The following is a 15,449-nucleotide window of genomic DNA, read 5'->3' on the forward strand; positions in this document are numbered from 1 at the left end:
CCCTATTTTTAGGGATGAAAAAGGAAACCTTCCTTGTGAAGACCTCAGAGGACATATGGTTGGCAAGCCGGTGCATAAGGGATCTGAATCACCAAATTCATTTCTGGATCAGGAATATCGAAAGAGGTTTAATATTGTTGAGGAAGATACTGTCTTGTATTGCTATGAATATGAAAAAGGAAGATCCAGTAGTCAAGGAAGACGAGAAAGCACCCCGACTTATGGTAAGAGTTCTTTTCTTACACTGACATAAGAACATATGTCTCATATGAGAACTTCTACTTCTTTTCATAGACTTTTGGGTTATGAAAATTACTTGATTTACTTGATAGCTTTTGAATCTTTATAATTGATCTGTGCCTGTCATGTGCTTCTAATGGAATTACATTGATGTGCTTCTAATGTGCTTCTAATGCAACAATACAAAGCATGACATTAAACAGTATTCTAAAATTTCCAAAGATAGGTAAGAGCAATAAGTAGCATTTTAGCTCTTTAATGATTTATGGAAACCCTTTTGAATCACATGTAATTTTTATCATGTCAGATTTTGCCAAATTGGAATCATTCAAGGATTAATTTTTTTCGATGAATGCTTCCTACTAACATTACTTATATAATAGCTTGCTATGTGTTCTGCACCTGTGAGCACTACTATATTAAAAAGGGGTCACACACTGTCCAGGGCCTGGCCCTTCAGGAGGTGTTTTTGGAATGTGTTGTGTACTCTCTGTTGTGACTCTGGTTGCTTTAGCTCCCTACTTGTAGTGGTGGTTGGGACCTTCTAGGAGGTGTGCTCTGACTTGTTCATTGAAGTAACCCTGGAAAAAATTTTAACATGACTTATATAAAATAAACTCCTTATTCCTCAGGGATTAAAAACTCTTCAGATATACATTCTGGGGAAAATCTCACCTCAATTTTTGTTTTTCCTAAGAAGTTAGAAAATTTGAATGAAGTGGATTCTAACTAGGAAGCACACACCATATTTAAATCAGAGATGGCCTTACAGTTGCAACATACCTAGCATTTTTCATCTTTGACTTCTGTTTTCCCATGCATGACCAAGAAAGCAACCTGGTCACACATGCTTTCACTTGATACATTGTATCTGAAAGATTTGCAGATAAGGCTGCCTAAAGTTAAAATAGTAAAGCTATGATCCTATTCCAAGAAAGAATGGACTTATTTGGAACTCTGTGCTCCTCATTTTCTAGTTTTCAAACTAATCATTTTTAGTGAGGAGCATAGAGAAGGGGAAAGATAGGTTCCTTGATGATTAATACAGGTGAATAATGGGAGCTGAGCAGAAGGAAGGTTGTTTTAACTTTTTTTTCTACTGGCCCTCCTTACTTGCCCAGCATGGCCATATGCCTCCCTCCTGTGGTCCCGAATGATTAGTCATCATGTACCTTACTACACATGCCTTATTTCCTTACAGCTCTTTGGTAATAATTATATATGAGAAATTTTACTCAAAATGGTCCTAAAAAATAGGAACCATACTTACCTTACTTTGTGTTATTCTCTGTACATGTGCTTTTTTATCATAATAATAAGTAATGATATTTTTTAGCATAGCTCCTCAATTATACCATTCTGGTGGCAATTATTTTGAACTGTCATAATTTGAAGGTATTTACACCGTTGCTTTCCTCCCCTATTATACTATAAACCTCTGCAGTAGAGAGCAGTGTAGAGGCCTGACATCTTTGTTATCCCTACCCCTGCTTTATAACATAAGATCTTTATTTTTATACATTCATTCCACAAATACTTATTGACTGCCTGTTATTGGATAAGCAGTAATGTATATCAACTCTTTTTTTCTGTCTTAGAATTCTCTGGCTATTTTCTGCTTATTTTGAAGTATGATTAGAATTTTAAAGGGGAAATTATAGTCACCAGATGAAGCTGATTACTGATAGCTTTATAAAAAATTGGTTACTTGGTTCTTACTTGAATGGATATGAATTGTTAGTCTCTTCAGGCTACAGTTTAAACCACCTAGTGTCATTATGTTCACAAATCCTCTCTCTCCCAATAAAATAAAATACTGTTTAAATTTTAGAAAATTTAGATATCTTACAGATATTTGATATATTTTTATAAACAACTTAGGAGAAAAGAAATGTATATATGCCCAAAAGATTGATACAAAGTAAAAAAAAATTCTTTTACTTTTGATCCAGAATTTTTTTTAACTTTCCAACATGAAATATAATCTGAACCTTCAGTGGAGATTCTTACAGATATATTTCAGTGAAGATCTTCTAGCACAGCCTGTAGGTTGCTCCAGATCACTAGCAGTTTAATGTATTAAAACATTTTTAAAATCAGATTGTAAATAATAAATTCTACCTGTCACACACATGAATTTGTGTCCTTAATTTTTCCAAAGATTAATTTTTTTCTTAACTCATTCAGCTAATATTTGTTGTGTACATAAAGTCATCCAGTCACTGGGGATTCAAAGGTGAATAAAACATAAATTTTCCCTGGAAGGCATTCATAACCTAGAGGGAAGAAACAAATAAAGAGATGTGTTGGAATCACTTTAGGAAAGTAGGAAAATGTGAGCAAAGTAATACCTATACCCCAGGAGCTGAAAAGTGACACGCTGTTTTAAATGATGAATAGTCATCCTCTATGGTTTCTAAATGTTAGTTATCCCCACCAAATACCTGGCAGCTTCTCAAACATAGGTCTGAGATCTGAGGGTTCATATAAATCTCTCAGCCCAGACCCTGATGTTTCCAGTACAAATTATTCCAAAACTTTATAAGCAATTATCAATAACTTCTTTATTTAATCTATAAGGTGGTCCCATTGCATACACTCCCAAGTGTGACAGTATTTCCTTAGATTTAAAAAGTAATGATAATAAAAATACATGATTCTGCTGAAGTACATTGCAAAAAAACATAGAGTACAAAAAAAGTTCATATTTTATATTTTCTGGAAATGACCGTAATTTCACGTGTTAGCACTTGTATGATACCTTAAAATGTAATGAATAAGTCCTTCAGGCTTACAGTGCTCAACTTAGTTCTTAGTCGCAAATACCCTTATCTTGAAGTATGTGAGCTTAGCCACCATTCTTTCCTATTAACTCCCCAGATTACCTGTTTATTCAAGGAGGTTTAGAGTTAACGTTGTAAGAGTATAGATAGGATTTTGAGAAGCAAAGAAGAAACATGATTCAGTTATTATTATGTGCTTGTGGTTAAATATGTATATACTTGTCATATTCTCTTAGTGCATTCATATTTTAAAGTTAGATATATAAGGGGCCCCTGGGTGGCTCAGGTTGGTTAAGTGTCTGACTCTTGATTTCCACTCAGGTCATGATCTCATTATTTTCTGAAATTCGGGCTCCACCTTGGGCTCTGCTTGCTTGCTCGCTCTCTCTCTCACACACAAAGTAAATAAATAAACTTTAAAAAATAAGTAATAAAGTTAGATACATAAGAAAAAAATATTTAGGGAAACTCTGTTTTTGGACAGTGACAAAGAAAAGATGTAAAGAAAAATGCATGAAAATATCCTAATTGTGGGCTTTAAAAGACATTTTTAATGAAGGTTCTCATTTTATATTGTAGACCTACTAGTTGTTGCTAAGAGTGAGTTTAAAAAAAGAACAATTATTTGCTCTAAGCTATCAGACAAGTATAATATGGATAGAGAGCGGATGGCCCTTCTGGAAATAAGTAAATAATATTTATATATGCCAGGCACTGTTCTAGACATTTAAAAGGCATTGACCCATTTAATCCTTACAATAACCCAGTGAGGTAGTTGCTAACAGAATCCTTATTTTACTGATGGGTTAAGTAACTTACCTAACTGGTAAGTGGTAGAGCCTGGATTAAGTACCCATGGATATTTGTGGACTCTGTTAGTGATACTAGCTAACTAAATGTGATGAAAGTAATTTGCTAAATTATAGAGAAATAATTTTCACAAATTGTATTATTCCTTCCAAATCCAAGCATTTGATTTCAGGCAAGCAAAAGTAGGTCTGATTTTGTATGTGCTGTTTATGCTTGTATATGCTGTTTAATATTTAGTGGCACTAAAGTAAACATGTTTTTACAAAGACATGGCCCTGACAGAACTTAGGAAAAGGTAGCTAAATTGAGGGGTAAAATTAGTAACAATGTGTTATGTCCTTTTTAAATAAGAGAAAATAAAATAGGTTTTACTTTGCTAAAAAGATAGATGAGAATAATTTCTGGAAACATGGAGACAGTAGGGGAAGCAGCCTAGATAAGTGGTTACTAGCCTTGGCTGTATCATCAGCCCTACTTGGTAATACTGTCTTTTATCTAATTACTCTAGTGTGAGCTTGGGGATGTTGGTCTCAATTTTCTCCTTGGTTAAATGAAGATGATAATACCTGCCTCATAGACTTTTTGTGAGAATTTAATGACAGTGCATTGTAAGTTGCCTAGAAAGTGCCTAGCATGTGCTAGGTATTTATTTTCATTGTTGTTACTGTTGCATAGAAGCTTTAATATTGTGAAGAGAATAGATGTTAAGTATTCTCACCCCACAGGAGAAAAAAAAAGAGTAACTATGTGAAGTGATAGATGTGTTAAAATAGCTTGATTATGGTAATCATTTCAAAATTCTATGTATATCAAATCATCATGTCGTATACCTTAAATATATACTATTTTTAATTGTCAATTATCCCTCAATAAAGGTGGAGAAAAAAACAAAATAACTTAAAGATCCCAACAAGTAAATAATAATATCAGACATTTGAAATTATTTGAAGAATAAGATGGGGTGAATAAACAGTTCAATTTTAAAAAGAAACTTTAATGAGAAAATTAAAAAAAGGGAAAAGAGGACAGCATTAAATCACTTTAACTGTTTTGTCTCATCTGCTCATGCTTCAAAGGCAAAGGTTCAAATTTGGTGAGATCATTTGCTTGGCAACTTTTCAGAATGGTAATAATCCCCATCAGCTTTCCCTTTCACTCTTCAAGACTCTTTGCCCTTGCTATTCCATCATACCGCATTCCTATGCATAGAAATCTGCTGAAAGGTAGTCACAGTTGGCTGAGGCTCTTTGTGGCTGTGGCACATTTTATAATATGTGGCATATTTTATAATATGTGCCATATAAAATGTGGCATATTTTATAATAATAGGAGGAAAACATATTTTTTACAATAATATCACATAATAGTATTGGCTTGAAGGAATCTAGACCTTTTCTGACTTACTGAGAATCCAGGATCTCATTTAAAAAAACACATGAATGAGTGCAAAGCTGTTATTTTAGAAATGCTCCTCATAAATGTTATTTGTACACATTGTGCATTGAGGAAAATTAATTTCTGTTACATACCTGCACGTTTTCCATTCAAGTAGTTGGGACAAGAGAAAACTAACTACCATGTCCCTCTTATCCACATAAATAGCAAATGGCTTGAAATGACTTACAATAGCATTGTGAAGGACCTATGGGCAATAACACTATAAACTATTTTATCAGTGTGAGGAAAAGAAATTATTTGTAGGCCCCAGAGTCTTTTATCATACCTCAACATCATCTTTCTCTTTGTCGTACAACATCATTCCAACTTTTGGCCATTTCAATTATAATTAATAGCACTATTTAAAACATTTCTTGGGTGCCTGGGTGGCTCAGTCGGTTGAGTGTCTGACTCTTGATTTCAGCTCAGATCATGATCTCATGGTCCTGAAATCGAGCCCTGCATCAGGCTCTGTGCTCAGCATGGAGCCTGCTTGGGATTCTCTCTCTCCTGCTGTCTCTGCCCTTCCCCCACTCACATGCACACACTCACACAATCTCTCTCTCTCTCTCTCTCTCTCTCTCAAAAATAAACAAATATTAAAAAATAATAATGATAAAATAAATAAAAAATTCCTTAAAGGATCATGTAATACACAATACATTCATACTTGTTTATTTCTGAATACAAGTCTGCTTTTTCCTGTGATTCTCAAATGTAAATTGTCTTTCTAATCAGATAAAAGTTCAGCTGTCATTCATCGGCTATGCTAGAAAGAAAAGAAATTGAGATTCTCACCACAGGAAATGTTTGTGTTTAAGTAAAATGTACCACTTCCAAGGCAGAACTAACCATAGAAATAGAAATTAGTGAATCAAAAATGTAGAAATATGAGATGTATACTCTACTCATAGGAATTCTTACTCCTTTGGACTTAATACAATTCATAAAGACTGCATGTTGATCAGTTTCACAAAATAATTTTCAGTATCAAGCTGATGGTGATAAAGGACCATGTAATGGATAGAAAAGTAGTTCAGCAGTATTTTGAGAGAAATAGAAATTTTTCTGTTCCTAATGTAAAAATCAGAGTAATCTGCAAGGGAAGGCACTCTTCTTTAATTTGTGTAATTTTACAAATAGAAATACCAGAGCATGAGTTTTGATGTCATATAGATCTGAATTTGGTGGTACAGATTGGCCTTTTAATAACTGATTGACCTTGAACTTGAGTCTTAGCTTCACTATGTTTTTTCTTTACCTGTAAAATGGGATAGCAACACTACCTGTGGTATTTTTATGAGGATTAAATGAGATAATGTATGTCTAGTACTTAGTACTCTTCCTGCCACGTGGAAAATGCTCAAGAAATAGTATTTAATGCCATAATATATTACTCCTGCTCATAAATAAAAGTATACCAAAGACTGTCAAGTGCCTTTGGATCAAATTAGCACTTCTTCTTCTCCCTGTGGAGGGATTTAATAAAGGACAACAGGGCTAGAAGTATTTCCTTGGTTTGGTTCCTCTAGCTACCCAATAACTAGCCACTTAAATCCTAGCAATTAAAAGAAATATGAATATGGGGCACCTGGGTGGCTCATTTGGTTAAGCATACGACTCTTGATTTCAGCCAGGTCATGATTTCACCATTCGTGAATCCAGCCCCACATCAGGCTCTGCACTGACAGCATAGAGCCTGCTTGGGATTCTCTTTCTCCCTTTCTCTCTGCCTCTCACCTGCTTGTGTGCGCTCTCTCTCTCTCTCTCTCTCTCTCTCTCTCTGTCCCGCACACCTCTCTCAAAATAAATAAAACAAACTTTTGAAAATTTTTTTCAAAATAAATATGAAAAGAGTTCATCTGTTTCTTTTGGTTTGGTTTTGAAAAGCAGAAGGAAGAGTGTTCAAATAGGTAACACTAGAAACTACCCTGATCCAAGCCTTCTTTTAAGTTCCATTATGGAAACCACTAGCTCATACTCTGGGCAGAAGAGCCTGAATATAACCTTACAGCATCAGAATTCTGAAAACAGTTCTGACCCCATACCTTTTTTAAAATTTAAGATTAATTGCTAGGGGAAAAAAGGAGAGCAAAAATAATATATAAAATAGTTGGAGACTCTTTATAAAAATGAAACCAGGCAAGAAAAAAAGAATAGCCTGAACAAATTAAATCACTAGGTAATGGATAAAATAGTAAGATTAAGAAAAAGGAGCTCTTAACCAAGTTCCAGAGTATCAATATGTGGATAAAATGGAAAGATTAACAAACCAAGTCCACAAAGCCGATGCAACAACTATCAGAGGAAAAAAGTAACTCTTCAAATGAATTAATTGACAAAAAGATACGAAGGTGAAATAGTGCATCCCTTAAAGACAAAATGGGAAGCCAAGAATAGGAACCATCTAACTCAGTGATTTTCATCTGGATCAGTATTGCCCTCCAGGGGACATTTGGTAATTTGGGGGGGGGGGGTCATTTGTAGTTGTCATAACTGGGTGTGGAAATGCTACTGGCATCTAGTGGGTAGAGGCCCAGGATGCTAGTACACATCCTACAAAGAACAGGACAGCTCTCAACAATAAAGAATGATCCAGTCCACAATGTCAACAGTGATGCTCTTAAGAAACTCTTAGCAAAAAAATAAAATAAAATAAAAAGAAACCCTTAGCTAATTTAAGAATCAACTGTAGACAGATTTAATACAGAAGCAGGTATATAAGACTAGAAAATCAAGGAGCCCTTGTATGACACAGGGCCAATTGCCTTTTTTTTTTAATTCAAAAAATCAATGAAATTATTGCCCTGGAAAGATAGACCTACATTTATTCACAATTAGCATATTCTCTGGGCAGAAGTAGTATAATGTTGTGAGTGTCTGGGATGACCTACCCTGCTGTACCATAGAAAACCTAATCATGACATTCCCTGGAGCAGGAGGAGTCCTATCGTCCCTAGCTGAAATCAGAATGCATTTTCCCCTATGGAAAAAAAATGTAATAAATGGAAGCAAGGTAAAATTTAGATAGAGTGGTTAGTGTTAGCTTTCACATCACAGTGTGGCTTAAGGATCCATCATTTTCCCAAATATGTTCTTTAGATCTCTAGTTCTGAAAGAGGATGTTTGTAAAAGAAAGAGGTTATCTGGTTAAATATAATTGAGAAACTCTGAATATTTTATCCCTTTCTTGGCAACTAATAAGTCCACATTAGCATACTAAAGGCTTTGAGGGTCTTCTTGAATTTGGGCTAGCTTATTGTTTCCCAAATGTATTTGTACATTGAATCTTTTTTGGTTTGGGTCACAAAATACTCATTAACCTCCCAATGAACTAATGTTTGATAGAGTATATTTTGGAAAATGCTGAAATAGACTTTTATAGCTCCTCTTAAAGACCCATATACTGGGGAACCTGGGTGGCTCAGGCAGTTAGGCGTCTCATGTTATGTTAGGCTCAGGTCATGATCTCCCAGTTTGTGGTTTCAAGCCCGGCATCGGGCTCTGTGCTGACAGCTCAGAGCCTGGAACCTGCTTCAGGTTCTGTCTCCCTCTCTCTCTGCTCCTCCCCCACTTGTGTTCTGTCTCTCTTTCTCTCTTTCTCTCTCTCAAAAATAAACATTAAAAAAAAATTTTTTTAAGGGACGCATAGGTGGCTCAGTTGGTTAAGCGTCTGACTTCAGCTCAGGTCACGATCTCACAGTTCATGAGTTCAAGTCCCATATCAGGCTCTGTGCTGACAGCTCAGAGCTTGGAGCCTGCTTCCGATTCTGTGTCTCCCTCTCTCTATCCCCCTCCCCCATTCGTGCTCTGTCTCTCTCAAAAATAAATAAACATTGAAAAACATTAAAAAAATTTTTTTAAGACCCATACACCAATGATAAAAATCTCTTTGTGTTTTAAGTTCCAAACAGCTGACTTAATAGATAAGCATTTGGAAAAGCCTCTATTCTTCAGTTGAAGCCTACCCCAGCAGACGAAATGTTGAATGTCATCTTCATTTTTATCTTCCAGAAAAGCCATTTTCTAGAGTAAATCTTATTTTTGATAAAAGTCCGAACTCAAGTAATAAATACTAACTGAAAAGATCAGTGCATGGTGTTCTATACTCCAGGCTCCTTGTAGAATTACTGGTATCACTGCAAAACAATTTACCAGAAATCATAGAGGAAATAGATCCTCGAGGGTGGGGAGTGGGGGTAGAAAAATGTCAACTGTTACATTGAATCTTCTTAAAAAAGAGGTAACTAAAAATTGTACATTGATCAGCTTAATGACTAGAGACATTAGAGCAAATAATTAAGACAATATACAACCACTTATAAGTATACATATGGTAACATAGCATTGTTTTATAAGTCTCTAAGCTTATAAGTTGACACACCTTTTCACAGCAACGTATTTTCCATCTTTGTTTAAGGCAATGGACAGCAAATACAAAGTTACATCCACAGTTTATGTTCTTATCCTCCATTAGCTCTTCACATAGCTTTTAAGAATTTTTTTATAAGACTTACAAACTGGCAGAGAGGACACTTAAACAAAAGCAGTAATCATACATCTCATTAAATTATTTTTGAAGAAAAATGAATCGGATTTTTGTGTAATGCAATGGTCTTGAATTCATCACCAAGGCAATCTCATGTAGTGAAGAGAACACTGATCGGAAGTTAAAAGTATACACAGTCAGTTAAGCGTCCGACTTCGGCTCAGGTCATGATCTCAGAGCCCCACATCAGGCTCTCTGCGCTGACAGCTCAGAGCCTGGAGCCTGCTTTGGATTCTGTATCTCCCTCTCTCTCTGCACCTCCCCTGCTCAGATTCTCTCTCTCACTCTCTCTCTCTCTCTCTCTCAAAAATAATAAACATTAAAAAAATTTTAAGTATATTCATGGGCTGACTCTAATACAGACTACCAGTGAAATCTAGAGAAATTAACTTCGGTGTGTCTTATGATTTTCATTTTTCCCTTTCTTGCTAGTTTCACTGAGTAATATAATCCCAAAGAGAAATATATTTGAAAGGAATTATAAAGTTATTACAAGATGTCATTCTGGTTTATTTCAAAAGAGAGTCTTCATGTGACAAGTCTTAATCATTGTCTTTTTTACTCTTCATGAAAAAAGTTGACTCTTTTCCATATGTTGATAAAGATTTTCAAGATACTGCTTTACTAAGATTTTTTTTAAGTAGAGTGACTAATATTACACTGTATGTTAACTAACTGGAATTTAAATAGAAACTTGAAACTACAAAAATAAAATAAATGGAATAGTTTTTAATTTGTAGTTGTTTAACTTCAAAATGCATTGTTTTAAACCAAATAATATTTACATACTCATGTAATCTTTCTTATCCACTACTATATTAATTCTGAGCACAGCACAGAACAAGAAGAGTTTAGCATAGCTCATTTTTTTTACCCACCAGAGCCTTCAGAGGAGGATGCAGAATTCTTTTGCCACTTAAACTATATTTAAACCATCTGAATCCTTCCTAGTCTTCACATACCCTTCTACTGTAGAAGAATTGATTCTATGCACAGTGGCAAACATTTCAACTTGGAACAACCTATCTTTCCAAACTCCAATGTGTATTCCACATGTGCTTTCTTGGTAGAATGTTTACAAAAGGTGATTTGGTTCAAAATATAATTAGCCTTGGAATCAAGTGTTAAAAGCGCCATATAATTTTTGAAACACTTCAAAATTTTCTCCTTCAATAGTTTTTATGTTAATCCCCATTTAAAGCCTAGATCACTTTTAGAAAGCAATAGGAAAATTTACAAATAAGATGTAGCTTATTCTTTGAAATGAGATTTTAATTGTTTTTGTCCTCCATTAATGAAACTGAAAAGGCTTGAAGTTAATAATAATTGGGTTTTATTTGATTTAGATTGTTAGAAGGCTTTAAAGCCAATACTTAAATCATCACATTGCAATGTTTACAATCCAACTTTTTCTCAAGCTCTTTTATCCAAAAATGAAACTTAAAAAATATGGCCCTAAAGATCAAAGTGCCTGTTTTTACTTATTTTATTAGATCCAGATATATTGCCTTTATTCTTAAAAAATTACTGACTTTCCATTCAATTCCTTTTTTTCCTCTTTAAATGTGTGATTGTCTACCTTAAATTACCTCGGGATGTTTTCATAGAAATGCAGTCAACCATCTGAAAGTAATTTTTCTGTCTGGTATGTAGGGAGTTTGATGTGTGTATGTGGCATGCTTGTAGCTTAACATTCCTTACTACTCTCATTCCCATCAAAATATTGGCTAAAATAGTCAAAACAGATGTGTTTATGTGTGTATGTATGTATATATATTTTTTCTCCTTAGACTCTAGAGAAAACTTTTTTTTGTGAGTGTTAAAGGGTTTGTCAGACTTAAGGAGAAATTTCTGTTTAGTCTTTTCTTAAACTCTTTGGTAACTGTTAGAGAGAAGATTGCTTCTAAGGTGCTATTTATCACCCTGAAATTTAATGATTTTAGCATGTTTGAAGAGAGAGTTTAAAAGATAGGGGGATAAATACAATTGAAAAAGGAAGCAATTCAATAGTATTTCAGCAGACATCATGGATAGCCTAAAATGGGAATGTTTCTACATATCCAGAGGCAGGACTTCTCTAGTTCTGACGTGATTACCAAACAGCTCTCTAAGGTTTAATATGTTAAAAATGAAGGAGGTTAGTCAGGTTGACATCTCTGGTTAGAAGGAAGCAAGGGAGGGAGGAAGGGGAAAGGAAGGAAAAATGACGGAGGGGAATGGAAAGCTGACAAAGAGGGAGGAGAAGGGAACTATGAAAATAAAAATTGATGATATAGCTCCCACCCTTTTCAGTCCAGTGTGTGCGGAATGTCCCATTTCCCTTTTAACAAGTTATCAGTCAGTAAATATTGAACAGTTACTATGTTTAAGGCACTGTGCTATGGGCTGGAGATACCACAGTAAACAACAGAGAAATTTTCCTTGTGAAATTTACATTCTAGAAGAGGGGCAGAATTCAAGCAACTGATTTAATAAATACTTATTGGACTATAAATGGCATGCTATGAAGAAAAACTACAACAGAAAATGAGAACAAATACAAAGAAACCCAACCAAGAGTAAAGTCAAGGAAAGTATCCCTGAAGAAATAACGTTTTTGCTTAGCTCTGAAGGGTGTGGGTGTGAATTTTTAGCAAGAGGAAAGGAACACCAGAGGAGGACAGAGTCCTGGGTGCCATATGAAAATAATTTTACAAAGAAAGGAGTAGTCCTCTGTGTTAAAGCTAAGATAGATCAGAAAAGTCAAGGGACCTAAGAATTGTCTACTGGATTTTGCAACATGAAGGTGCTAGTGACCTTGACAAAATAGCAGTTTTGGTATAGTTTGGGGGGCAAGAGACTAATCAGAGTAGGTTCAAGAAAGAGAGAGGAGGAAATTCCACGTAAAAGTGAGATCCTACACTATTTGTCTTTCTGTGTCTGGCTTATTTCACTTAGCATAATGTCCTTTGGATTCATTCATGTTATCACAGATTGAAGATTTCCATCTTTTTTATGGCTGAATGATACACTGTTGAATACATATACCACATTTTCTGTATCCATTCATCCATTAATGGACACTTAGATTGTTTCCATATCTTAGCTATTATGAATAATGCTACAATGAATATGGGAGTTGATATATTTCTTCAAGATACTAATTTCATTTCCTTTGAATATATTCCCAGAAGTAGGGTTGCTGGGTCACAAGATAGTTCTGTGTTTTTTTGAGGAACCTCAATACTGTTTTCCATTTTAAAGTTGAAATTTGAGAGTAGTCCTCACGTGTTCTCACCACACATATACTACCCATATAAATGGTAACCATGCGAGGTGAAGGATGTGTTACCTAGATTTTGGTCATCATTTCATATCATATATGTATATTATATAATCATGTTGCACACCTTAAAAATCATTTTGTATGTATGGCCTTAATATATAACATTTTTATTTGTCAATCATACCTCAATAAAGCTACGGAAGAAAGAAGGAGAGGAATTAGAGACTGAAAATATAAACAAGGCTTTTAGGAGTTTTTTTCTGTAAAGGGGAACAGAGAAATGAGGTGGTAGAGTGGTAGTTTGTGGGTGAAGAGAGGTGGCATTTTGGTTTTTCAAAATTGGAGAATTACAGCATGTTTCTTTGCTAATTGGAATCATTGGGTAGAAAGGGAAAAATTGATGCTGCAGGAGAAAGAAACGAACATTGTTCAAGAGATACCTTTGAGTAAATAAGAGAGACTAGGATCCAGTGAACAGCTCAGTAATTTGGAATATCCATAATGTCTAGTATCCTTCCATTCAAGCATTCAAAAAAAAAATTTAATCAATACCTGCTCTGGGTCAAAGTATTGCCAAAAGCACTTATAACAAAGATACCTAAGACCTAGTTTCTGCAAAAAAAGTAGAAAAACCTCTAACAGACAGATATATATAATACAGTTTAATAATATATAATAATACAAATATACCAAAAGCACTAGGAAGGAGCCCAGGACAGTGGGCAATTAGCTCTGCCAAAGGGCATTGTGGCATTGTGGCATTTGCAATTTGCAAATTTGCAATTTGTAGTATTAAAACATAGCAATTCCATTTTAAAACAAGTACTTTAGATCATTATAAAGTACTTCATCCTTGTCAGTGTTCTTAAAATTATATTTAGTGTTCTATTTGTGTTTAATTACAGCTAAATATAGTTCATAATAAAAAAGACTGCTTACCTTTAATTTCAGAATAAAATTCAAACAAAATCTAAAAATACTGATTTTTCAACTCTACTACATTTATTAGAATACAGATACACAGTGCACAATTCTCACCTGTCTGTAAATCCAAGTTAAAAAGGTCCAGATGTGCAATAGATATGAAAGCCAAGTAACAAAGTAGTTTAACTGTGTGACACTAGCACAGAGATATCACAAGGCTTATGATAGGGTATCAAATGTACTCTACAGTTAATAAATGCTTTTTGCTTAGAGGAGTAAAAAAATTATGAGGTAGTGGTCAGCAAAATTCTTAAATGGGCTCTTTTTTTTTTTACTATGTTCTTGGCTATAATTATTAATTTTCATCATTAATTAGTAAATGTAAGTGTCATTACCTAAAGAGATGTCTTAAAATTTTTCAGATTATTTTTAGAGATATTATTAATTTATGTACAGTTACATAAAGAATGAGTCAAATGTGTTTAATAAGCCTTTACAAACCATACAAACCTAAAAGTATTTTTACTTTTATTTTATTTAAAAATACTTTTAGGTTTGTATGTATTAAAATACATATATTAATAATAGTGTACATTTGATTTAAATCTAACAATGATGTTTATAGTACCCTTTTATTTTTAGCCAGTAGTACTACAGCAACAAGCCGTAAAGTTGTTTTTCCATTTGAACTTTGCTGTCTTGTGAAATTAAAATACTGCTATACATGCAGTAGCAAACATTTCTAAGCTGCACTCAAAGATCTCTGTATTTGGAATTAGAAATAATTTAAGCTATTGTCTCTTTTTCAATTTGCCAAGGACTGCTATTTATGTAAGAATGTTACCTCATTCTCTTATTAAGTCTGTTTCAATACTGCAGCACAATAAAAAAATTATAAAAGGAGCAATAGTTATAAGAATATGATTTCTTAATTATTAACTAATACTTCTAAAAATGGTTATTTTTACTTGCATTGCTAAATTCATAGCTTTATAATCAGTAAAAGCAAAAGCCTGATGTCTTACAAAAGTACATTTTAATTAAGATTTTGATGTTTTTTATTTAATTCAATATCTTTTTCTCAATTTTATGTTAGCAATATATAGTATACTTCTATTTAAAAATCACCAAAAAGTGTTTAATCTTCTGCAAAATTTGTCCTGTGGTTAATAATAGAACCAGACATATCAAAGGTTTAATTACATACCTCAATGACTTAGCTTATTGAGAATCTCAAAAGATGACCCAAAATACAACAAATACAATTATGTATTTCATATTCTGTGTGTGAAGTATGTTTCTTCTTGTTTTTGTACATATATATTTGACTTTAAACAACCAATCAATTCTTTGAAAAGCATCAAACTACTTTCAAATAAGATATAGAGCACATAAAACAACTGCTTATTTATTGCATTATTCACATTCTGAAAGATTTTCT

The 15,449-nt window shown here is 33.9% G+C and overlaps 1 protein-coding gene across 6 annotated transcripts in view; it reads left to right on the forward strand.

Annotated features, from left to right (window-relative positions):
• Positions 1–15,449, forward strand: part of CNKSR2 (connector enhancer of kinase suppressor of Ras 2) — a 298,383-nt gene that overhangs the window by 189,580 nt on the left and 93,354 nt on the right. For all 6 annotated transcript variants that reach the window (XM_045472191.1, XM_045472189.1, XM_045472190.1 and 3 more), the window contains one exon: positions 13–224. In XM_045472191.1, coding sequence (XP_045328147.1) covers positions 13–224 — 212 coding nt within the window. The remainder of the gene's footprint in view (positions 1–12; positions 225–15,449) is intronic.

The sequence above is a fragment of the Leopardus geoffroyi genome, chromosome X (genome assembly GCF_018350155.1).
Source record: "Leopardus geoffroyi isolate Oge1 chromosome X, O.geoffroyi_Oge1_pat1.0, whole genome shotgun sequence".
Classification (NCBI taxonomy): Eukaryota; Metazoa; Chordata; class Mammalia; order Carnivora; family Felidae; genus Leopardus; species Leopardus geoffroyi.